Raw genomic sequence first — 24840 nt, forward strand, 5'->3', positions numbered from 1 at the left:
ACAGACGTTTATGTACTGCTTCTGGTTTGGACTATATTTTTTACCCGTGTAATGTCATTGATGGCCGTTAAAACATATATTTTTTTAAAAATAGATACAAAGTAAAAAGTAAAAATTGGATAATTATTACTTGCGACCATCGTACCTGACCAATCAGAGACAAAGCCAAAAGCCGATGAGCCCGCCCCTTTAAAAGTACATCTTTATGCTATTTTCCGTTCTAATGCGCAGTGTATTTCATACGCATGCGCAGTGTGTAAAGGAACGAGTCAACGGACGAAGTTGGGAACAAGACTGTTTGTCAGTCCAGATATTTTTAAAGAAAGAAGCAATGGGTGTGTATAATTATTTACATTACAATTATTTATATTATTTGCCGTTAGATCTATAATGCCCAGAGCTACAGCATTTCTCATGGCTGGGCTGTTGATGTAACGTTAGAGGATCATAGCTTTGAAGTACACAGCTAGTACATCCTGTTGGATGAGACTGATAGGTTATTTTCTGGCATTTGACGTTATTATTAGTTGTTAGTTGTGTTTTTGCTACAATATTTTTAAATTAATGTACATGTGTATGCAGAACATTGTTAAACATTTTCACAAATGTTTGCATATCTCTGTCTCTCTGTAGAGTCGGTCCCTCCTCTCTCCTCACTTCGTCTGCTGGTTTCTCCCCTTCGTCTTACATCTGCCTTCATGTGGCAAGTTGTCCAGAATCAGAATGTGGAGCAGTTTGGAAAACTGGAAGAATTTGTTTCCGTGATGACAAACCTCGTGCCAGAACTCTTAAGTAGGAGGCAGAGAGCCACTTTGATAGTAGGGCTGCGAGCCAAGGTTAGATGTGTTTATGTATTTGTTACTGTTTTCATTGAGCTCTGCTCTCCTCCAGTTACAGTGGTAAAATGTGTTAGTCCAATGTTACATAATCTATTCTTGCACATGCAACACATTTCCTGACACCCAGACATAATATAGGCTATTCAGTGTGCGTGAAGAAGACTACTACCTGTGTGTCATTTCATAAAAGCAACTATCACATTCTTAAGTAAGAAAGAAATGATAGTAGTTATGGCTCATACGGTGAGGAAAATAAGTATTTGAACACCCTGCTATTTTGCAAGTTCTCCCACTTAGAAATCATGGAGGGGTCTGAAATTGTCATCATAGGTGCATGTCCACTGTGAGAGACATAATAATAAAAAAAAAAAAAATCCAGAAATCTCAATATATGATTTTTTAACTATTTATTTGTATGATACAGCTGCAAATAAGTATTTGAACACCTGTCTATCAGCTAGAATTCTGACCCTCAAAGACCTGTTAGTTTGCCTTTAAAATGTCCACCTCCACTCCATTTATTATCCTAAATTAGATGCACCTGTTTGAGGTCGTTAGCTGCATAAAGACACCTGTCCACCCCATACAATCAGTAAGAATCCAACTGCTAACATGGCCAAGACCAAAGAGCTGTCCAAAGACACTAGAGACAAAATTGTACACCTCCACAAGGCTGCAAAGGGCTAGGGGGAAATTGCCAAGCAGCTTGGTGAAAAAAGGTCCACTGTTGGAGCAATCATTAGAAAATGGAAGAAGCTAAACATGACTGTCAATCTCCCTCGGACTGGGGGTCCATGCAAGATCTCACCTCGTGGGGTCTCAGTGATCCTAAGAAAGGTGAGAAATCAGCCCAGAACTACACGGGAGGAGCTGGTCAATGACCTGAAAAGAGCTGGGACCACCGTTTCCAAGGTTACTGTTGGTAATACACTAATGCCGAGTTCAGACTGCACGATTTTAGCCCCGATTTTGGCTCGCCGACAGGTTTTGAGAAATCGCCGACAAATGCCTGAAATCACAGGCAAATCGGTGCTCGTTCACGCGAGTGACAATCACGCAGTGTGAATGAGCAAAGACGCGATCTGAGAGAATCGCCGACGAGTCACCGACGCCCGTGAGATATTTGGCATGCTAAATATCTGGACCTGTCGGCGATTCAAAATCCTGCTGCGTGAAAGTGTTCTGACTGAAAACTACATCGGCGATGACCGACAGCCAATGAGAGCGCAAGATACAGAGCAGCGGGGAGTTCGGGGAGGAGTTATAGGCCACAATATCAGTATTTTAATAGATATATATACTGACAAATATATCAAACAGAAACAAAGCTCAAACATGAACAGCAGCACATTGCAAAATTATTTATTTACCCCCAACTCTCTTTGCAGAAACACACAGTCCTTGCTCCCCTTGTCTTCCCAGCCCTTTCCTCATGCATAATATGTTTTTCTTTTTCTCCTTTTCGCTGCAAATCAGTGCACAGACAATTTGGATCGCAAGCTTCTTGCAGGCTATCATTTTTAATAACAATTTCAGTCTCGCGCGAGAGCTCCGGTCTTACGCACGCGGGATTTTGCGCTATTTCCTTATCACTTCTCGCGTGTTTGGTTGTGAAACGTAGTTTGCGGACCAGACAGAAGCTGTCGGCGATTCTTCCTCCTGAAAGTCATGCAGTGTGAAACCTCCTGTCGCCGATGCATCGTGCAGTGTGAACACACCAGCAACTGAATGTTACCTCAGATAGTCACACAGTGTGAAAAGAACAGTGACCCGACTACTTTGAAAATCGTGCAGTCTGAACTCGGCATAAGACGTCATGGTTTGAAATCATGCATGGCACGGAAGGTTCCCCTGCTTAAACCAGCACATGTCAAGGCCCGTCTTAAGTTTGCCAATGACCATTTGGATGATCCAGAGGAGTCATGGGAGAAAGTCATGTGGTCAGATGAGACCAAAATAGAACTTTTTGGTCATAATTCCACTAAACGTGTTTGGAGGAAGAAGAATGATGAGTACCATCCCAAGAACACCATCCCTACTGTGAAGCATGGGGGTTGTAGCATCATGCTTTGGGGGTGTTTTTCTGCACATGGGACAGGGCGACTGCACTGTATTAAGGAGAGGATGACCGGGGTCATGTATTGCGAGATTTTGGGGAACAACCTCCTTCCTTCAGTTAGAGCATTGAAGATGGGTCGAGGCGGGGTCTTCCAACATGACAATGACCCGAAGCACACAGCCAGGATAACCAAGGAGTGGCTCTGTAAGAAGCATATCAAGGTTCTGGCGTGGCCTAGCCAGTCTCCAGACCTAAACCCAATAGAGAATCTTTGGATGGAGCTCAAACTCCGTGTTTCTCAGCGACAGCCCAGAAACCTGACTGATCTAGAGAAGATCTGTGTGGAGGAGTGGGCCAAAATCCCTCCTGCAGTGTGTGCAAACCTGGTTAGAAACTACAGGAAACGTTTGATCTCTGTAATTGCAAACAAAGGCTACTGTACCAAATATTAACATTGATTTTCTCAGGTGTTCAAATACTTATTTGCAGCTGTATCATACAAATAAATAGTTAAAAAATCATACATTGTGATTTCTGGATTTTTTTTTTTGATTATGTCTCTCACAGTGGACATGCACCTACGATGACAATTTCAGACCCCTCCATGATTTCTAAGTGAGAGAACTGGCAAAATAGCAGGGTGTTCAAATACTTATTTTCCTCACTGTAGCTAATAGTCAATTGTATAATTGTTGCAGCTTCGACGTATGCGGCCAACCAATGCAACCCTCACAGCCTTTGAAATGAGACCCTACTTGCTTTCAGAACAATATGCAGAAGCAATATTTAATAATTATTTAATTGTTGAGCATTTTTTCTGCTCAAGTTACAAAAGTGTTTTTCATTTTCAAAAAGTGGAATGTGGAATTTTTTTTCGAGATTAGGCAAAGAGGCCTGAAGAACTCTTTGAGATGGAGTTAACTTTAAAACCTATTAGATACTGTCCATTGTGAACTAATTGTTGTATGCTTTGTTCACTGTGGATAATCTTTTAGATGATTCTTGAGATGTGTCGAGGCGAACTCCCCGCGGACCTTCATACTGTCAAATCACACATTCACCAAATTAAGACTACTGATTTATTAAAGGTATGTAAATCCAAATTTTAATTATCAAGTGCTGACGTTTGAGGGCAATGCATTATACATGTTTAGAATGGCCAGTACTGATCTAATGATTTTAATAAAACCCAACTGAAGCACTTAAAATGCAAATCTTCTCTTTGCAACTGCATTTACATTTACAAGATGATTCTGAATAATATCAGAATACTCTGATTATGGATGTCTGTTATTATGATTGAATATAGTCAATTTTTGATTTTATGCAGAAAACCGATTCCCTGTAGAGCATCAGTAAATGACCTCAGGTTTCCTTGGATCCTTAGTCTTAAAATGTAAAAATGAGTGTTAATGTAAAAATAATTATTTAGCATTAACATTTCTTTAATCCAGTTTTCATTTTGATATAGGCTTTAACTATTTGTATCCCCAAATAAAAATCGATTATTGTTTTTATCATATATTTTCAGTCCAGTATTAATATTACACATTTTCTTTTTTTTTCTTTTTTAAGACCAGTGTTCATTTTTTAATGTTAATCACTGAGCAGGGTGATTTTGTCTGTTCACATTGAAGCCAGTGGAAGTGATGTGCAGGTCTTAATTTGTTTTTTGAAAGGTCTTGAAAATTATATAAAACATTATTAAAATGTTAGTGCTGATACCTGCAGATACAAATATCATTCAGCGTTGTTCATACTAAATCTGCACGATTATTAGTTAAAAGATAGCGATCTCGATGTAAACAACCACGCAATCTTATTCGTTTTGGCCATGTCTTAAACCTTTGACAAGTATGATACAGCGAACATTCAAATCTGCATTCGCTGAGCCAGAGAGAGCAGTTGCCATTAAAAAGGAATGAAACCGCTTCATAGTCTTTTCAACCACACAATATCATTATTTCTGGTACAGTTATTCAATTTATCACCGAATTACTGGGATAAAAGTTTAAAGTTTGGATATAAACACTGATGTATATGATAGTGACCAAAATAGAGCAAATCACCTTTTGAAAGTAACTTGACGCTTCAAATAACGATTGTATCAATTACATCATTGCACCAGTAGGTGGAAACAAGTGACTGTTAAAAATGTATTTGTCATTAAAGGTGCAATGCGCAAGTCTCTGAGTTTTTGCAGAACTATGCCCCCTCTGGCGACAAGCGAAACTGCAACCAGAGGTGTGCACGCTCATGACGTCACGCCCAGTCTCAAATTCCGACCCGAATCCCTCTTATTTATTTTACTGTACAGGATTATAGAGGCAATCGCAGTGATCAGAGAAGGGCTCATTCAGCCCATCCCATGCATGGGTTAGAAAAACGGGTATTTTTAACATGAAATGTTGCGCAATGCACCTTTAAATCATTCATTCAAGAGATTCATTAAAAAACATTGATTCATGTAGTAATTAAACAAGTGAAGTCTTAATGATGGAGTCATTGAATCATTTCAAATAGATAAAAAAAAAAAAAATCTAATTAATTAAATATTTTTTAAATTAGACTTCAGCAATTAACATTTTGACGGAACCCCTAGTAATTTACATGTTATTTTGTTTAGTTGTCTATTCAGATAATTGTGAACAAAAAAAATTGTGAGTCCATATTATGAAATTTTCAAATAAGTGTTGCATTTCTTAAATTTCAGTAGTCTATACTGGTGATAGCTACTGATTAATCAGATGATATTTGCTCGATTTGAGATGATCAGCCATGTGGCCAATTAACAGAAATATTTATCTACCCACTGTGTTAGCTTTGTCACTCTGAACGGTTTCAAACGCGATCCAGGATGGCAAATAAGAAAACTAAAAATAAGAAAATATTTTAGAATCCTGCATTATAATGCATTATAATTGTCCCAGATCCATGTTAATGTGCATAAAGACTTCATTCTAGTTTGTAAATTGGTACATTTTACATCCTAGTCTGTACATTTTAATATTAGAAACTGCAAATAGTATAAGTTAGATGCCAGATATATTATATATTCTTTAAAGCATAATTTATTATTCTGGATAATCTGCATTTAAAAAATAAAATAAAAATAGAGATCATGGCTCTACCACGATTCTGAAGACAAAACATTAGACAGTTAAACAAAATAACATGTAATTTACTTGAGGTTCTGTTTGATGTTATAAATGAGTCCATTCATAAATGTCTAAAATGTTATGTCTATTAAAAAATACTTTTTTGAACGAATCTCTTGAATTAATGTTTCAGTGATGCATCAAATACATTTTAAAGGTGCAGTGTGTACTTTTTAGCGGCACCTAGTGGTGAGATTTGCGAATTGCAAACACGTAGTCACTCACCACCTTTCTCTCCCTTTGCAAACTCGAAGGAGAAGCTACGGTGGCCGACGTAGGATAAAAGATGTCGTCATCAATAAATGAAATGCTACATGACACAGTCGCATACGACTGTAATACATTACTCTACTGTAATCCACAATGTGTTACATCTTTGCTCATTTGGCCTAATAAACTGAACATCCCATAAACTATTACATCTAGTGCAAGTATGATCACCAACAGACAACATGGAAAACGTAAGCCAAGAGTGTGTAACTTTGTCACTGTTTCTGTACCACGGTCCATTATAAACCACATCATGGATAAAGTTTACAAAGCCATTGTCAGGTGAGGATCAAGGGTCATAATATGTAATATAATAATACTAATCAGCTGATTGTCTCACGAACGTAACCAGCACATTTCTCCCCACATAGCAAACCCACAACACAGCAAGGGAGAAGAACCACATGAAACTATCCAACTACAATTTTTTTCAAACAGGGTAGTAAAAGTTTAGCTGGTTATGCTGTTAATGAGCTGTTATGCTGTAGGCTAACGTTAGTGTTTTACGGTCAATAGTACTAATCAGCTGATTGTCTCACGAACATAACCAGCACATTTATCTCCACATAGCGAAGCCATAACACAGCGAGGGAGAAGAACCAAGTTACATGAAACAATCTAACTACATATTTTACACCACTGACAAGGGAAAAGTCACTTCTAGTGTCTATGGTTAGCTTCTAGGTAATGCTAACATTATGAAACAACAGTTTTCATTTGCATTGTTAAAGTTGGAATACATTACCTGTCCAGCATAAAACAGGCAACTTCGGTGTTGCTTTGAAAGCCTTTTTCCCTCATAATAAGACCCTTCCATCGGTGAAAAGCCACACCGATGTTGACCCGTCATTTTTTTTTTTTGCCTACGTTTCTCCCTTATTTTTCTGGCTTCATCATACTTTCTCTTCTTCGAAGCAGATTTACCCTCCGTCGGCTCTTGTCCTAAACAATAACTGTGGTCATTCATTTTCCCGAAATTCTGCTGCGTCTTTTTCTGCTTCTCATTCAAGTTAGTGACGAAACGCGCTCTGTAGCGCTGTTTGTTCGCTGTCGGCTACGGTAGAAACATGACGTCACAATATGTCGACCTTCATAGAAGGGGGTGCCCTAATAGTTAGTTATGTAGATATAAATGACTCATTCTAAGGTAATAAAAACATAACGGTTCATTAAGTAATGTCTTTATACTAGTGTTGTCACGATACCAAAATTATGACTTCGATATGATACCAGACCAAAATACCTCGATACCGATACTGAATCGACACCACGGCAAACAAACTAAAACAGTAAAAGTAATTGAAAAATGTGACAGAACTTACAAATCATTGTTTTATAAATTAATTTTAAAAAGCTAAAAACTCACATGACCAGCATGTTCCTGTCCTGCTTTATGACCATGATCCCCTCCCCTTTATTAAAAGTAATAATAATAATAATTACATGTCAGTGTGAACGTCCTTACCGAGATGTTTGCAACAATCACATTATTATCAATCATGCTAACATTTACAAACCTTTCACAACTCTGAACAGGTTGGGACGACCAAACTCTTATTTCATGATACTAGTCATTAAATATTTTTTAAATATAATTTTATAATTATAATATAGATATTTAATTTAATTGTATCTTTGTTATTAAAAATAAGCAAAGAAGTAAATTACAAACAATATGACAAATACTATGAGACAAATAAAATAAACAGTGCTTAATTTATTTTTTGAAAGCTAAATAGACCTTCCGTAGCTGAAAAAATAAGGTCTTCACTCTATAAATTAACTATACAGGGAGATTCCTAATACCGTAAATAGATAAAATTTATTCAGTCAAGCATTGGGTGACTATCTATTTTCTTTTGTTGTTGGATTAACATTAATCACACAGAATATTACGCTGCCGGTCCGGCCCTTTAAGACCTGCACATATCCAATACATTGGAACATATACGATTTCTTTTTACAAACGGTTTACGTTCACTAAAGACATAACTGACTGTGTTTACGTGAATACTCGCTAGGACGTGCATTTTTACATATCATTTTGACTATTCAAACCTAATAATCCGCGAAAGAGAACTGAAGTCGCGATCGTATGCTGTCTGAACGGCTTGTGTGAAGCGCTACAGGTCTGAGCCCGGCACTGCAAGCACGTCCCGCGCTTTATTTTCTCATGCATGCAAGTTTCTTTGTCAAGTGCTGCGCGTATATATTTTACCGTTCTGCTTCCGTTGTTTAGTGAATGTACACGTCCTGACTCTTGCTGTCACACAAATTAAGAAATACTGCTCTTATTATTTAGAGTACTGTCACTATTAAAGTACTGGTACTAATGAAAGTTAATATCGTATCGTTTTTAATAGCAGGGTATCACAATACCTTTCTAGTACCGGTATATCGTGCAACACTACTTTATACACTACTGAAAACATAGTTATGGATCTTATATTGTAGCCTAGTAGTACCAAACTCTGCTACTTCGCTTTGCTTCGTAGACAGAGACTGGAAGGGCATAATTGAAAAGCGTTTTCTTTCTCACGGGGGGCGCTTGTCTAAAGTTTAAAATCATTGGTTACCCGTAAGCCAATCACACAATGTTTGGTTGTGACGTGTTATGCGCAGGCTCAGCTGCATCTAACTTCCACTGTAAACACATGTTAACACGTATGATGCGAAAACAAAACCATCGAGCGAAATACCGGAGTGAACATGGCTGTGAACGACTTTTGCAGATTATGTGAAGTAAATATACGCATCCACGGTACAATCAGTGTCTACGTCATGGCTCTCAGCCCGCCCTCTGTTCGTTGATTGGCCGGCTGTTTTGAGGCCGGAGGAAAACGGAAAGATAGGTCGCTGTCTCAGACTGAGTACAGAAGCGAACTGAAATTGAGCGGAAGTACGAAGTCTGACCTAGTCAGGCTACTTATATTGCATTTCTGTCAATAGATCCTCAGAATTATTACACATTGCACCTTTAATTGTCACTGGATGCCACCAACTGGCATAACAATGTAATGGATACAATGTTTATTTGAAGTGTAACATTAGTTTCAAAGGTCATTTATTAATTTTGATTGCTTAACAATTTTTATCCCAATACTTCCATTATTATTTGATGTTTGCAACACAGAAATAGCAATACTGTGTGGTTAAAAACTGTTTGTGAAGCATCAGTGGTTCTCAAACCTGTCTTGGAGTACCACCAGAACAGGGCTCTATGCTTACATTTCTTTTTAAGAGCACTTGTGCTCCTAATTTAAAAATTTTAGGAGCACAGTCAAATATTTAGGAGCACCTTCTGATCAATGAGAGAAATGAACCTTCCCATTATGAGGCGATATTTGACTCTTTAAAATGACTTAACCGGGGCATGTTTTTAACCTTTGTAAGGCCATTTTTTCAAAGTTTATTAAATGTGTCATCTTTAATGTCAAATTCATAAATTTATATTTATAAATTGAGTTAGAGTAATAGGACGCAATCAGGAATAAGTTACCAAACAAATGAAATCAGTATCAACAAAAGAACAACCTCCCCCCCACACACACACACACACTTCTGCGATCCATATCTGATATATATATATATATATATATATATATATATATATATATATATATATATATATATATACAAATTAATCGATGATAAATTAAATCAAGATCTTGTGAATCAGAATCCAATCGATTTTTGATCTGTGTCAGTACCACCAGCCCTACATCCAGTCATGGTTCCGGTCCACCTCTGATGAAGACATTGAAATTTTGTAGTAGTACCATGACATGTTTAATCAGGAAGTGGATTGAAGACAGTGCCGGCCAAAACAATATGGATGTTCCCCAACTGAAAAACTAGGAGTAACGGGAGGAACACGGAGGAGCAAAAATGTTCCAGTTACTTCCTCTGTAAATTCATCAGAGCAGCCAAGCATCAGTACAGAGTAGGGTTGCCCCTGACCAAAGATCTTTCTACTATTTTTCTCTACTAGTCATCTTCGCAGTACAGTGGATGCACCTATAGAGAGAAATGCATGTTAAGTTGAACATGTCATGCAGTAAGTGCTATACTAATTTAGCTTCCACATGAACACTTGGATATGCACCGAATGATAGCGCATATTTACCTTGGTTAATATTAAAGTGAGTAGCTATGTAAAGAGGCTAATGTTAGTCTACTACTTACATGTTTCAAAAGCCAATTTTGGAGTCGATAAATGATAGATGAATGTTTACCTACACAGTTTGCCACTTCTAGCGGCAATACTAGGGCTATTAGGGGACAGCCCTTGTACAGAGACAAAGTGAAATTGCAGGTCAACTCCACCGACACTTGAAGCTTCTAGCAGGGAATCAGCAACATCATAGACTGTGAACTTTGCTGTGAACACTGCTGTCTCTCCTCTGGATGAGCTCAGCACCTTCTTTGCTCTCGATAACATTAAGAACAATGCCACCCTCACAAAGAAAGCTCTTGTGGGTGAATGCTGCACAGGTTGGTTCACTCTGCACAGTATGTGTATACGTACGACTCTAATGTCTGGACTACACACCTAAGCTTTTCACACATAATTTACTAGTTAGTACTGTTGTTACAAATTTGGTTTGAGTTGACTTTCTGTTTTCATGTTTTTTTTAACTGATTTGAGTATATGCATTAAAAACGTTTAAACGTTTAAAAACGTTTTACACAAGTTGGTGTACATCCCATTTATCATCCCATCATTAAACTTTATAATATATATTAGCATAATTACATATATATATTTACCTGTCCACAGGTAAGTGACACAGACATGGAGAGCTTACAAGACAGCGTACTTCAACTCGTACTGAGCTTGCTAGAGGACTCCATGAAAAGAGAATACTTCTTTCAGGTCAGTGCCTTCAAGATCCATTAAAAAAATCATACTGCATTTTTTTAAAAGACATACTGCAGAATAACAAACATCTTAAGTATAAAATGTTCCAGATGAAAAAAACATGCATATAGATGTCTACATGATGTATGTTTGCTATCAGAATAGGAATTTGCTGAGGATGATGTAATATTCAGAGTGAAAGGAAATGCATTGATAGTTAACCAACTTAATGCCCTTTCTCACTAAACATGATGCCGTCTACACTGGACGCGGCTCGGCGCAATGCAACACGACAACCCCGGACGGTAAACTGATGCGCGTTCTGTTTCTGACATACTCAAAGCATTAATGCATTAAAATAATCTTAATTTTCCCATTCCATCACTTTCATAATGTGAACGTTTCAACACTTTCAAAAAAATATTAAAAAACAATCATGTTATTTAAAAACATGTTATTGCTTGAACTTTGCAACATAAATTTTCTTTGTCTAATGTTTACCACATTTATGGTGTAATCGTAATATTTAAAGCAATAAACACTTTTTGATTTAAATATTATAAAATAAACACATTTGATGCATAAAAAGTTCAATGTGCAACATCTATTTTGACCTTTGACATTTAAAATTCCTACACATTTGTGCAACTCTGCAACACTTTTGCTTAAAATATATATATAAAAAAGAAACACTTGATGAACTTTGCGTTTTTTTTCCTGATTTCAAAATTTTAGCATGTTAACTGTGCAACACTTTTAGCTTTAAAAATTTAAAAGAACATATTTGCATTTGAATTCTTTTAACAATTTTATGAAATGTACAACATGTATAACATTAATTTGAATGTTTACTTTCATCTAACACAATTATGATAAAAACTTTGTGTTTACACAAAGTTCAGGATACAGCACACACAACATACAACACAGCATACCTGAGGTGCACATCACTGGGTTTTGTTCAAAAAGATCAGCATGTTAACATGTTCCGGGGTTAGTCTTGTGTAGGGCTAGGTATCGTTTGAATTTTAACGATTCCGATTCTACTTATCGATTCTGATTCTTATCGATTCCTAATTTCGATTCCAACGAGGTAAAAAAAAACAAACTTAGATATTCACAGTCTTATTGCTAAACATTTCATTGTAGCTGAATACCATGAACAAAAATCAACATGCTAATACTAAAGAACAGAAGAAGAAGCATATGGTTTAAAAATACCACAGCAAAAACAACTAGCCTAACTAATATAAATTTCAAGCATTATTAAAGACTAAAAAAGTTCATACTCCGTAATTAAAAAAGAACAAATTAAAGATTATCAATTGCAGCAAATAATTACAACTGAACAAAGATACGTTTGAAATAAACTGTTTTAAGATATTCAGGCATTCAGGTACACAAACTAATCAAATGTAAAATAACACTGCACTTTATAAATAAAATATACATTACAAATATAGTTACAAAAGTTATTCAAGTCAAGTCACCTTCATTTATATAGCCCTTTTAACAATATGGATTGTTTCAAAGCAGCTTTACAGTGATAATAGGAAATTACAGTAACAGAGATTGTTTTGGCTTTACAGCAGCTCTAGGATAAAGTTACTATCCAGCTAAAGTTAGTTTTGATTGATTGATTCACTTCCGTTGCAAAGATCATTAGTTATTAACGTAGGGGCCACTAACACGACACCGTTCTAACAGAAAACCCTCAATGCGCTCTGGACGCTCATCTACACAAAACAGTGCCTGCTGGCTCGAGAACGCTCTCCTGGAAATAGGTTCCAGGGTGCAAACGATTATCAGTTATCTCTGCGCCGTCGCGCACATGCGCATCACGTGTTTAGTCCATAGGTATGCGCCTTTTAATATATGTGTGCAGGCATGTAGTACTTTTTACAAATCAACCCTCAACTAGGGGTGGGAATCTCTAGGCACCTCATGATTCGCTTTGATTACGATTCAGAGGGTAATGATTATCGATGCATCTTTATTTTTTATTTATTTTTGACTACAAAGTATTTATGATGACCCATAAAGAATTTACTTCCAATTCGTCCTATATTAATTTTATTAATAAAACAAATGGAAGTGATTTGGCAAGTCAACTGTAAGACTACATTTGCCAGCATATGTCCCAACATTGCAATGAACCAACAGGAAAATAAATGTGTTCCTGTACTAGGCTAGCAGCGTACTTGTAGTAAATGAATACAAACTTCAGCATATTCTGAATCTCTAGCATTTAATAATAGACTTCTAACCAACATCCTCTTGTTATTTCCAATGAGCAATATAATCCTTCAGACAAAAAAAACAAACAAAAAAACATTTTGCTGTAGCAAAATCGCAACAGTTTTCGTTAAAAAATATAGAATTATGTACCAGCAGCTCTCATACTAACATAATGCTTGTGGACTTACGCATATTCTGAATAATTAGTAGGCTAACATACAAAGCCGCTCTTATACACAACTAAATAATAAAGAGTTATGACTTGGAATGTTTGCTGTATACCAATCAAAAACAGCTTGATTGACACCAAAAAAAATGATTGAACATCTGGCATTGCACTGATACATACTGTGACTGTGGAGGGCAGTATAACGTACGTATAACAGATCGGTTTACAGCATATTTATGTGAGAACTAAACAATACAGAAAGCAGCTCTCATACAAAAAATACTAAATAGGTCACAATGAAATTGTCAATTTGCCATACGTTAGCTTTTAATGAAGAGGGTGCCGTTCGAATTTGGCGCTCAGCCATCATGCGTCTCTGTTATGTGCGTGCGTCTCTGTTATGTGCATGCCACAGACTGACTGTCCGCGCACTGCACGTCCGCTTTATTTTTAGAAAATCAATTTGCATCTAAGAATCGATTTGACAAAAAAACGACAACGTTTTATCTGTACAGAGCTTAAGGTAAAGGAAAGGAGGCCTTCACAGGGGAGAGACTAGTTGACACTTCAGGACTGCGTTGTTGTCGTGTCCATGTTTCTAAAAACCTCTTACCTGCATTCGTTGGGCCAGTGAGTTTGTCATGCACTGTTGCTTTGAGCTCCAAAATCCGAGCGCTGTCCTCCTTAATTTCTCTTAAGATGTGAATGTAAGAGGCCGTTCGTGATAGGATAGATATTTGAGATGGACACATCAGATTCTGAAGACATTACAGTCGTGGCACACTTTAATGCTGCCCAGCACTGGTGCCACATCCATCAGCTGCCAGTAATCATCTTTGAGCTCAAGGATTCTGGTGTCCACTAACTTGGTGACAGTGTGGTCAGACAGTACTGTCTCTGCCCACCTTTTTGACAGAGGTATGTTTATCAGACAAGCTCTCTGGCATGGATAATTTGTGCAGTCTTTACACAAAAGTATGGTACAAATATTTATGATGCAATTTATCAAAACATGTTGTACACCATTGATTATAAAATCAAAAGAGGATTCTTTTGATACCAAGAAAGGGGATTTGAAGACATTAAAGCAGTGATGCATCATCTTTGGATGTCAACATTTGAAGTTACTCTAACATAACTAAAGAATCATAACTAGTCATAACTTATAAAACATAGGGACATGCATAAAACAGGAGAAATACTATAAACATTTGGGAAAGTTTGTGGGTAAGAATGAAGTAAATGTCCTTTGTGTATTGGAGTTTATCTCTATAATCTTTAACCAAATGGCTATTGCCGTCTGGACTCTTGTGCTGTCTTTGAGGGTGGCAGATCGAGCTGTCTTTGAGGGTGGCAGATCTTGCTCAGATCGTTCAGGAAAGCAGAGGTGATAACGGCCTTTGAAGAGAACTGGTTTGAGGGCCGAAGACAACAGGGGAGAGGGGGAAGGTTTTATGAGGCCTAGAGCATTTTGGATTAAGTCCATTCGTTACAAAAGTTAGACTGCTCAATTTAAATAGTCCGTAGTACAATCTGTGCCGTGCAGCGTGACCACCGCCTCACTATATGTGAAGCATGATGTTTTACGTCGGTGTTTGAGCCGGTTAAGAATTGGCATAATTTGCAAAGTACAGTTTTTTGGTCCGTGTCAGACTTTTCATAATCAAACCATGTCCATTCTACAGATGTAGCCCCATTTATTTAGGAACGAGCTCCTCGATTTGTCCTGGCTGGTCCTTCTCCTGCTCGGAGCCACCCGCTTCTGTCTCCCCTTCACTCACCATGCTGTTATTCACATTTCTGCCTGCATCCCCATGGTGGCGTGTAAGATTGCAGTCATCCAAATGATGAAAAAGTATTGCCGTAAACAATGTATTTTGTGACACCACGAAATAAACGATAGAGCATAATATGAAACGATATATATCGATATATATCTCACAGCCCTTGGTGAGGGATGTCCTTTAAAAGTTGGGCTGACACACCATTCCTGCATCCTACATTGACAGCTGCTCCATCACTGCCAAATCGCACCAGCCTGTGCTTCTAGTCCGAAATATCTGCTTCTTCAAATTCTTTTTAAGAAACACAAAAATAGACGTGAGCTAATACAGTAAGAAAGATTAAGAGTTAATAAGAGTAAATAAGTGAGCACAGGAGGAGGATCCAACCTGGTGACAGAGACAATTAGGTTCAGAGGTGTAAAAAGTACTAAAAAATGTTACTCAAGTGAAAGTACAAGTACTGAGGGAAAATATTACTCAATTAAAAGTAAAAGTATCTGGCCAGAATCGTACTCGAGTAAAAGTAAAAAAGTACCACATAAAAATTGTACTTGAGTATTAAAGAAGTAAAAGTAATAGCAAGAATGAAAACTAGAGATTCTTGTTTAAGCTTTTAATCTCTAAAATCATGAAGTGAATGAACCACATACAAGGTTTTATCCTGCTTTAGAACTGTTTGTATTTAATTGTATTTATTTATCAAACTATAAGACTACTATCTAATGCCAGTATGCAACATTATTTAAACAATCAACTAAACATGCTTTTACCACTAAAAGAAAAGAATTCGCTAAGGTACAGCCACTGGTGCTCTTGATCCTGTGGCTGATTTTGGACCATAAACAATGGACAAATGGAGTCTTCAAACGCCTCAGATGTAAAGTTATTCGCTTTCAAAGTGACGCCAAAATGTAGGGGTGTAACGATACACGTATTCGTAGAACGGTTCGGTTCGTTGGACCATTTTTCCTGCCGACCAAAATTTTGTTATTTCAAATGTAGGCGTGTTGCACGTGGCAAGCGCACTCATAATGTAAGAGACGCCGGCACGACCACAACATTTCCCAACATCAAATGGCAAACGTAATGCAAGAGGAACGAAACTGCTCGTTATTGTGTGGTTGAAGGACCGTTTATCAGTTTGAACCAAAGCAGCGCGAGCCGATCTTGATCAAGCGACACTGTTATTACACAGCGCTAATAAGATATCCAGTAAAGAAAGCATTTGAATTCGCCACAGAAGTAATAACATCGCTACAAGATCTAGTGAGAAACATTCACATTTCTCCGTTATTAAAACCAGGAAGAAACCAGGAAGCCAGGAAACCAGGAAGAAACATTGTGCCATGAATGAACTATCCAGTGTCCACAGATCAACAGTTTGACAGGAATAGTAGGCTATAATGCCTTCAATGCCATTGAATGCCAATCAATGCCATTACGTCGGTTTTATTTTGACATTATGAATACAATTGCTGCCCTCAAATGTTAATCTGAACTAAAATAAACCTTTGTTTATAACTACTACAATATTAAATTTCATTTTTTCCAAGGAGCTGTTTTGTTTTATATGCTCCTAAGAGGAGTGAATTATAGCTCTAGAATTGCTCAAAGTAAAAAAAAAAATCATACTTTATGATGTTAGTTTTAATAAAAAAAAAAAAATGTAATCAAGGAAATTTCTCTGGCATTTCTTTCTTTTTGCTGTATCGAACCGTACCGAACCAAACCGAACCGTGAATTTTGTGAACCGTTACACTCCTACCAAAATGAATGGAAGTCAATGGAATGCTAACAGCAGGTGATGGCTTGTTAGCCAATGGCGGCCCCCGGGGGTGGTATGCTCTTCGGCTGCTGGATTGTCCCCCTGAGAATGACTGTTATAATTTCTCTAATTTCTAGGTCAAGGTGCTGTGCATTGTGGTAATAGATGCGACATGACGTCACTTCCAAAGGACCAATGAACATGTCTGACCAATTTGGTGAAATGTGAAAACAAATCTCATTAAATTAGACTAGACACTTAACTTAATTAAACTAGGCATCAGTGCAATTCAATTGGTTTGGTAATAGCAAGGAAAAATAGAATGAAGTGATCTCCAAAAAAGAAGTACTTTTTGACTGTAAATAAAATTGTAAGGAGTAAAAAGTACTTTTTTTTCTTAAAAAATGTAATTAAGTAAAAGTAAAAGTACCGATTTTTAATTGTACTCAAGTAAAGTAAAAATCCCCCAAAATAATACTTAAGTACAGTAATCAAGTAAAATTACTCGAATATTTTACACCTCTGATTAGGTTAAAATGACACCCATACATTACCTGTATAAAAGGCATTCAGAATTCCAGCAGCAGTTCCCTGTTTTACATCCTGAATAGAGAGGTAGGCATTTACTGGCCCTTTTTCTCCCAGGAAGCGGACATATATCAGCTCATTTTCAGTTTTTCCTGCATCAGTTGGCGCATCAATCATAATGGAGAAGTAATTGGTCTTCTTCAAAGTCTCCATTAGTTTTTCCCTCTTCATGTCATATATGATGCTTATGAAGCTGTAAAAAGAGCAAACATATTCTGTTTATTCTCCGATTAAAAAAACAAAACAAAACATAGCAGTTTACAATTGTTGGTGATAAAGGCATACACACCTAGCACACGCTTTGTCAGAATCATAGCAGTCTGGACGTTTTCTACATGTTCTTTGGATGAGCCCAGGAAGAGAGGGAAATTGACTGAAAGGTAGCTCCTCCTTAGTAGGCTGTGTACATCAATGTTCCTCATTTTTTTCAAACAAAGCCTGCTCCATTTTTTGCACTCCTTGAATAACAGCTTTGGTGCATCAGGTTCTTTTACCCTCTGTGCAGCGCTACAATGCTGGTGGCATTTACTTTTGTCATGGGACAGAAGTGTATCATGCCTAAAAGCATTTGTCCCCTTGACTAATGAAGATGAGCTGTAATAGAGGAATACTTCTCACTTTCTTAACCCCTTCTCAAGCACTCCACCTCATTTTGTAAGGAGAGTGCAAAAATGACATGCACAAATAAAAAGGTTGCTACCCTTATAATTTATACTTTTATCCTTATAATTATGTGAGGAAGTTTTTGGTCCAATAATTAGAATCTCTGTAGTCTGACAATAGCCGGTATGATCTGATCTCAATCACACAAAGAAACAGAAAAGACTGAGACCGACTAAATCTAGAAGAACTCTAATAACGTCTCTAATGTCGAGCCCTGATCTGCATAAGTGTACATTTACTGTCTGTAATCCTACGCCAAGTTCATTTATATAGATAGAAAATAAAATTGGTCCTAAAATTGATCCTTGAGGAACACCTGTCTTCACTATTAAATGAGTAGAAATATAATTATCTATAGACAAACACTGAATTCTTTCAGTCAAATAATTGTTGTGAAATAAACCTAATATAGGGCAACCTGAACCCCTAAACCCCCTGGTTTAAACTTGGCGTTAAAATGACACTTACTTTTAAAGGCACATTATGTAGAAATTGGGTTTTTGTCAAACAGGAATACTTGCACTGTTGTAAATACCCACCCCCACCCTGTACACTAGTAGCTGTTCGGTAGGGTAGAAGCGTCGGGCATGGAACAGGCACAGATAGACTCTGAAGATATTGACCAGGTAATGTTTCACAATTTCATACAAATATTAGGCTACTGCATACTGCATAGTCTACTGAACTACTGATGATGGTAAAAGGATAATAAGTTTATGTCAAGTGTTAGACTACTTTATAATAATAAAGTAGCCTACCACGTTTGCTGGCTTATAAAGTTTTTACATTATTGCAGCTAAAAAAGCACAATTTCAAGTAAAGTTACAGTCGGGAAGTTCACTGTTAGTCAGCTAAAGTTTGTATAAGCACAGTACACACGCTATTAGAAATCGGAACCAGACAAAGGACTACCTGTTAAATACACCTCACAACACCTGAGTTCAGCTGGCAAACTAGCTTGTGTGGCAAGCTAGGCAATAAAACAACGCAAAAACACGTAAGAGAAACGAGTGTTTGTTAGCAAGTCTGCTAACAGCTCTGATAATCGAAAGCTAGCTAGACATGTGGAAATTATTGGACTGGTCTAATTATCAACAATGGATGAATGAACAGCATCATAAAAAAATTACATACTACAAGCAAGCGCAACAACATACAACATAGAACGCAAACAAGTTTACAAATAAGAGATTTACATACTAGTCCATCAACAAGATCGCCAGGTCAGCATCGCTGTTGCATCCAGTGCTGCTTTTTAGCTCGCGCCAACAAGTGAAAGCCTGACCGAGTGGGACTCTTGTCTGGTTCCTCACGCGGACAAATTCTCTTTTCCTTTTCCTACACTCTTCTGACCGCGCTTTTTTTCCATCGTCTAGTCTTCCAAGAATCACGTCTGAAATGCGTGATTCTCGCGAGATTTGTCGGGGGTGCTCCTCTCAAACTTGCATTGCTGGTTTTTCCAGCGGCGTCCCCCCCAAGCTTTACTACCAGGATGATTCGCCCTACTATGAGTTTGTTTACCACCGAAATGACTTTGAAGCTCGGCTCCCTTCCGAATACGCTAAATAGCTTCTATGCACGGTTCAACATGAGGAACGACGTGACGGCGAGGAAGACCACCCCTCCTCCGAACGACCAGGTGCTGTGTCTCACCACGGCTGATGAGAGGAAAACTCTGCGCAGAGTCAACTCACGTAAAGCTGCTGGACCAGACAACATCCCAGGCAGAGTGCTCAGAGAATGTGCAGAACAGCTAGCAGATGTTCTCACCGACATCTTTAACATTTCTCTGAGCAGCGCCATCGTTCCCACATGCTTCAAGTCTACCACCATCGTCCCCGTGCCGAAGAAGTCTTCTGTGTCCTGTCTAAATGACTACCGTCCGGTCGCACTCACATCCATCATCATGAAATGCTTCGAGCGGCTCGTCATGAGACACATCAAGACCCTGCTGCCCCCCTTAATGGACCCATTGCAGTTTGCGTATCGTCAAAACCGTTCGACGGATGACGCCATTTCTACCACACTCCACTTGGCATTGACACACCTTGACAAGAAGGATACTTACGTCAGAATGTTGTACATAGATTTCAGCTCAGCATTCAATACAATCATTCCCCAGCACCTGATCGGGAAGCTGAGCTTGTTGGGCCTGAACACCTCCCTCTGTAACTGGATCCTGGACTTTCTGACCGAAAGACCTCAGGCAGTGCGGATTGGGAACTATATCTCCAGCACCACCACACTGAGCACTGGGGCCCCTCAGGGGTGTGTGCTCAGTCCCCTGCTGTTCACGCTGCTGACTCATGATTGTGTAGCGACACATAGTTCCAATCATATTATCAAGTTTGCTGATGATACGACCGTGGTGGGTCTTATCAGCAAGAACGACGAGTCAGCATACAGAGAGGAAGTGCAGAGGCTAACGGACTGGTGTAAATACAACAACCTGTCTCTGAACGTCGATAAGACAAAAGAGGTGGTTGTTGACTTCAGGAGGACACGGAGCAATCACTCTCCGCTCAGCATCGACGGCTCTTCTGTGGAGATCGTCAAGAGCACAAAATTCCTGGGTGTCCACCTAGAAGAGAACCTCACCTGGTCCCTCAACACCAGCTCTCTGCACAAGAAAGCCCAACAACGTCTTTTCTTCCTGAGAAGGCTGAGAAAAGCCCAGCTTCCACCACCAATCCTCACCACCTTCTATAGAGGAACCATTGAGAGTATCCTGAGCAGCTGCATCACTGTCTGGTTTGGCAATTGTACCACATCTGACCGCAAGACCCTACAGCGGATAGTGAGGACAGCTGAGAAGATCATCGAGATCTCTCTCCCCTCTATCGAAGACATATACATCACACGCTGCATCCGTAAAGCCACCAGCATTGTGGCTGACCGAACACACCCCTCAAACTCACTCTTTACCCTACTGCCATCTGGAAAAAGGTACCGAAGCATTCGGGCACTCACATCCAGACTATGTAACAGTTTTTACCCGCAAGCCATCCGTCTCCTCAACACAAAGGGACTGGACCGATATACACACACACACACAATAAACACACAAATCATTCAGATGAACTGAATAACATCAGGACTGAACTGATAAACACACACGCACAATCTTTCTGATTTACAACCACCTTTTGTCCATACCCACCTACCTGATTTGCTCTGATTTGCTCTTACTGCTGCTATCTTAAGAATGTCAGTTGTTTTTACTGTTGTTTATTGTTGCTCTTCCTACTACTTCAACTCATACCTCATCACAAAAAGTACTGTAACGTGTTACGTTGTCGTGTTTTTCTGTAGCTCTTTTTGATTGCACATTTGCACATGCACTTTGCTGTTTGTTTCTTTTGTGTTGTTAATTTATGTTGTATGTAGCACCTTGGTCCTGGAGGAACGTTGTTTCGTTTCTCTGTGTACTGAACTGTATATGGTTGAAATGACAATAAAGTCTACTTGAACTTGAACTTGAACTATTAAGGTACAATTCTTGCATAGTGTGCCTTTAATGTAGCTAATGCTACAGTAAGACACTGGTGTTCATTTTCAGGAGGTGTAGGGTTGCTTTCTTCTCACAAAAATAATGTGAAACATGTATGTTGCTTATATCATTTTCAATTTTTAAATATAATTTACATTTATTTTACAGACTTAAAATATCTGATCAAATATCATATATCAAATATTAAAGGGTTAGTTCACCCAAAAATGAAAATTATGTCATTAATGACTCACTCTCATGTCGTTCCAAGCCCGTAAGACCTCCGTTCATCTTCGGAACACAGTTTAAGATATTTTAGATTTAGTCCGAGAGCTTTCTGTTCCTCCATTGAAAGTCAATGGACGGCATACTGTTCACGTCCAGAAAGGCAATACAGACATCATCAAAGTAGTCCATGTGACATCAGTGGCTCGATCTTAAGTTTATCAAGCGACGAGAATACTTTTTGTGCGCAAAAAGTAAACAAAAATAACGACTTTATTCCACTATTCATTTCCTTCTCTCTGGGCCTCGAGCTATTTCACGTAGTGTAACTGCGTAGCGCGTCTGTGTTGTACATCATACGCATCACACATGACCAGCGTCGGCCAATAGTGAGCCTACGTGTGACGTACAACACAGACGCGCTACGCAGTTACACTACGTGAAATAGCTCGAGACCAAAGAGAAGGAAATGAATAGTGGAATAAAGTCATTATTTTTGTTTACTTTTTGCGCACAAAAAGTATTCTCGTCGCTTGATAAACTTAAGATCGAGCCACTGATGTCACATTGACTACTTTGATGATGTCTGTATTGCCTTTCTGGACGTGAACAACAGTATGCTGTCCATTGACTTTCAATGGAGGAACAGAAAGCTCTCGGACTAAATCTAAAATATCTTAAACTGTGTTCCGAAGATGAACGGAGGTCTTACGGGCTTGGAACGACATGAGAGTGAGTCATTAATGACATAATTTTCATTTTTGGGTGAACTAACCCTTTAAAATGTAACTTTTTTTTTTTTCCAGGAAAACCAATCAAATATATTTTTGTTCAATAATATTTTTTTAATATTATTTAGAATTTTTAAAGATTTTTATGATACTTTGCATTAATTATATAATTTTTATGAGCTATTTTTTCCATTAGAATATATATATATATATATATATATATATATATATATATATATATATATTTTTTTTTTTTTTTTTTTTTTTCAATAAATGCACCATTTCACATCAAAATAGAGTGCAGGCCTAAGAAAAAAAGAAGAGAAGAGCGCCATCTAGTGGCTTTAAAAATATATAAATATGTGTCATGTCCTATAACCGCCTATAGGCTGCCTATAGCTTTTTTATTTATTTATTTTATTTATTTATTTTGATTCCCATTCGGAAAGAAAAAAATTAATTACTAAGCAACCACTGAATGGAACAACACAAATTATATATCATTTTAAATCTTAGGATCTCAGCTTTTTAATGCATCTAATCACATTTATTAACTCCTAACGAGTGCTGAGTAATCCCTCTAAAACCGAGTGTACCGCCAGCAGGCGCCACCTAGCTGCGAAAATATTCATTACCATATTTTTCAAAATTTTTGCCTTAACACAAAGTTGATATCATTTGAAAGCTTAAAATCTGAACTTTACAGTGAATGTATCCACTTTGAAAAACTCTTAAGTATTGCTGAGTTATATGCTGATAAATAGAATTTCTTTTTTTCATAATCTATAAAATAATGTACTGCAATGTGTCAAAAACATCATACAGCTCATGAAACATTCACAGATCATTGAAAATGGCACTTCATTTTTTACAGCATATTATTACAATTAAAATGAGCCCAAAATTAACATAATCTATTGCTTTTATGACAAGATATTCTTCATGGAGAAAAAATTGCCCATGAGGGGGTGTCAAAGACTGTACAAAAAGGCTATCTCTTTTCCAAATGCTGTAACTTTTGATTGGTCATATTTGCACTCTTGATGTTTTAGAGTGTCACCCCTTTATTGCTGTGCACTTTTTTTTCTGCACAGTGGCTGATTTGTAGTTTGTACCACCAAAAGTTTCTCTGAGTTTTAGTGTTTTTTCGTATTTCCCATTCATTTCCTATGTCGGTCATTTTTGACCCGGAGGAAGCTAAGTGTGACTTTTTTTTTACGACCCTTTAACATATCCGAATCATGTCCATGATTTTTGTGTGTGTTCACATAGCTAATACGACAAAAGTTACCAAGTGTCATCCCATTCCGATGAAGCAAAAAAAAAAAAAAATTCAAAACGTAAAAGTTTTGGGTCATTTTTGACCCGAAGAAGCCCAGAGGGTTAAAAGAAACCCTGTACTGTAACTACCCTTCTTAACTAATACCCCACTGTCTCCACACATAAATTGGGAATCAAACCCATGACCTTGGCATTGCAAGTGTATAATATGAGTGACATGATTAATGTTATTAGGCGCAATAAGTAAAGTAGGTCCTACTCACGCCTACAAGAAGCTGCCTCTTGGACAGCGTGTAATCCTGATTTCAGTTCTGTTCCACAGCTTAAATGGCCAAATACATGCACACAATTATGTCAAAATGCCTGTCTTGTTGAGTATTCATGTATTCATGTTCATAGTCAGCTATGTCTTAGGTGGAGTAAACAGTTGAGAAAAAAAGCGTGGGTGTGATTAATATATTGGATCCGTGCAGCTCTTAAAGTGACAGCAGCCTAATAAACCTGCTTCTGTCTGTGTGCTTAATGTTAATCAAACAACAGACAAACAGAATATCACTCACTGCTCTTGACGGAATAACTTTTGCAGCTTTAAATATCTGTGTATATTTAATTCATACAGTAAAAAAATGACCTTGTCATTGCAAGTGTATAATGTGTAACTTTGTCAATGAGTGAATGTTCGTTCCCAATATGAATAGCTCCATAGGATTAATTTACGT

The 24840-nt window shown here is 37.8% G+C and overlaps 1 protein-coding gene across 1 annotated transcript in view; it reads left to right on the plus strand.

Moving 5' to 3' along the window:
* Window positions 1-228: 228 nt before the first annotated feature.
* LOC308689230 (uncharacterized protein) overlaps window positions 229-24840 on the plus strand; it is a 29628-nt gene continuing 5016 nt past the window's right edge. The window contains exons 1-4 of the mRNA XM_081362864.1: window positions 229-335; window positions 634-836; window positions 3894-3986; window positions 11107-11202. Coding sequence (XP_081218990.1) covers window positions 332-335; window positions 634-836; window positions 3894-3986; window positions 11107-11202 — 396 coding nt within the window. The 5' untranslated portion in view covers window positions 229-331. The remainder of the gene's footprint in view (window positions 336-633; window positions 837-3893; window positions 3987-11106; window positions 11203-24840) is intronic.

This window comes from Scardinius erythrophthalmus (assembly GCF_964197995.2).
Source record: "Scardinius erythrophthalmus genome assembly, chromosome: 4".
NCBI lineage: Eukaryota > Metazoa > Chordata > Actinopteri > Cypriniformes > Leuciscidae > Scardinius > Scardinius erythrophthalmus.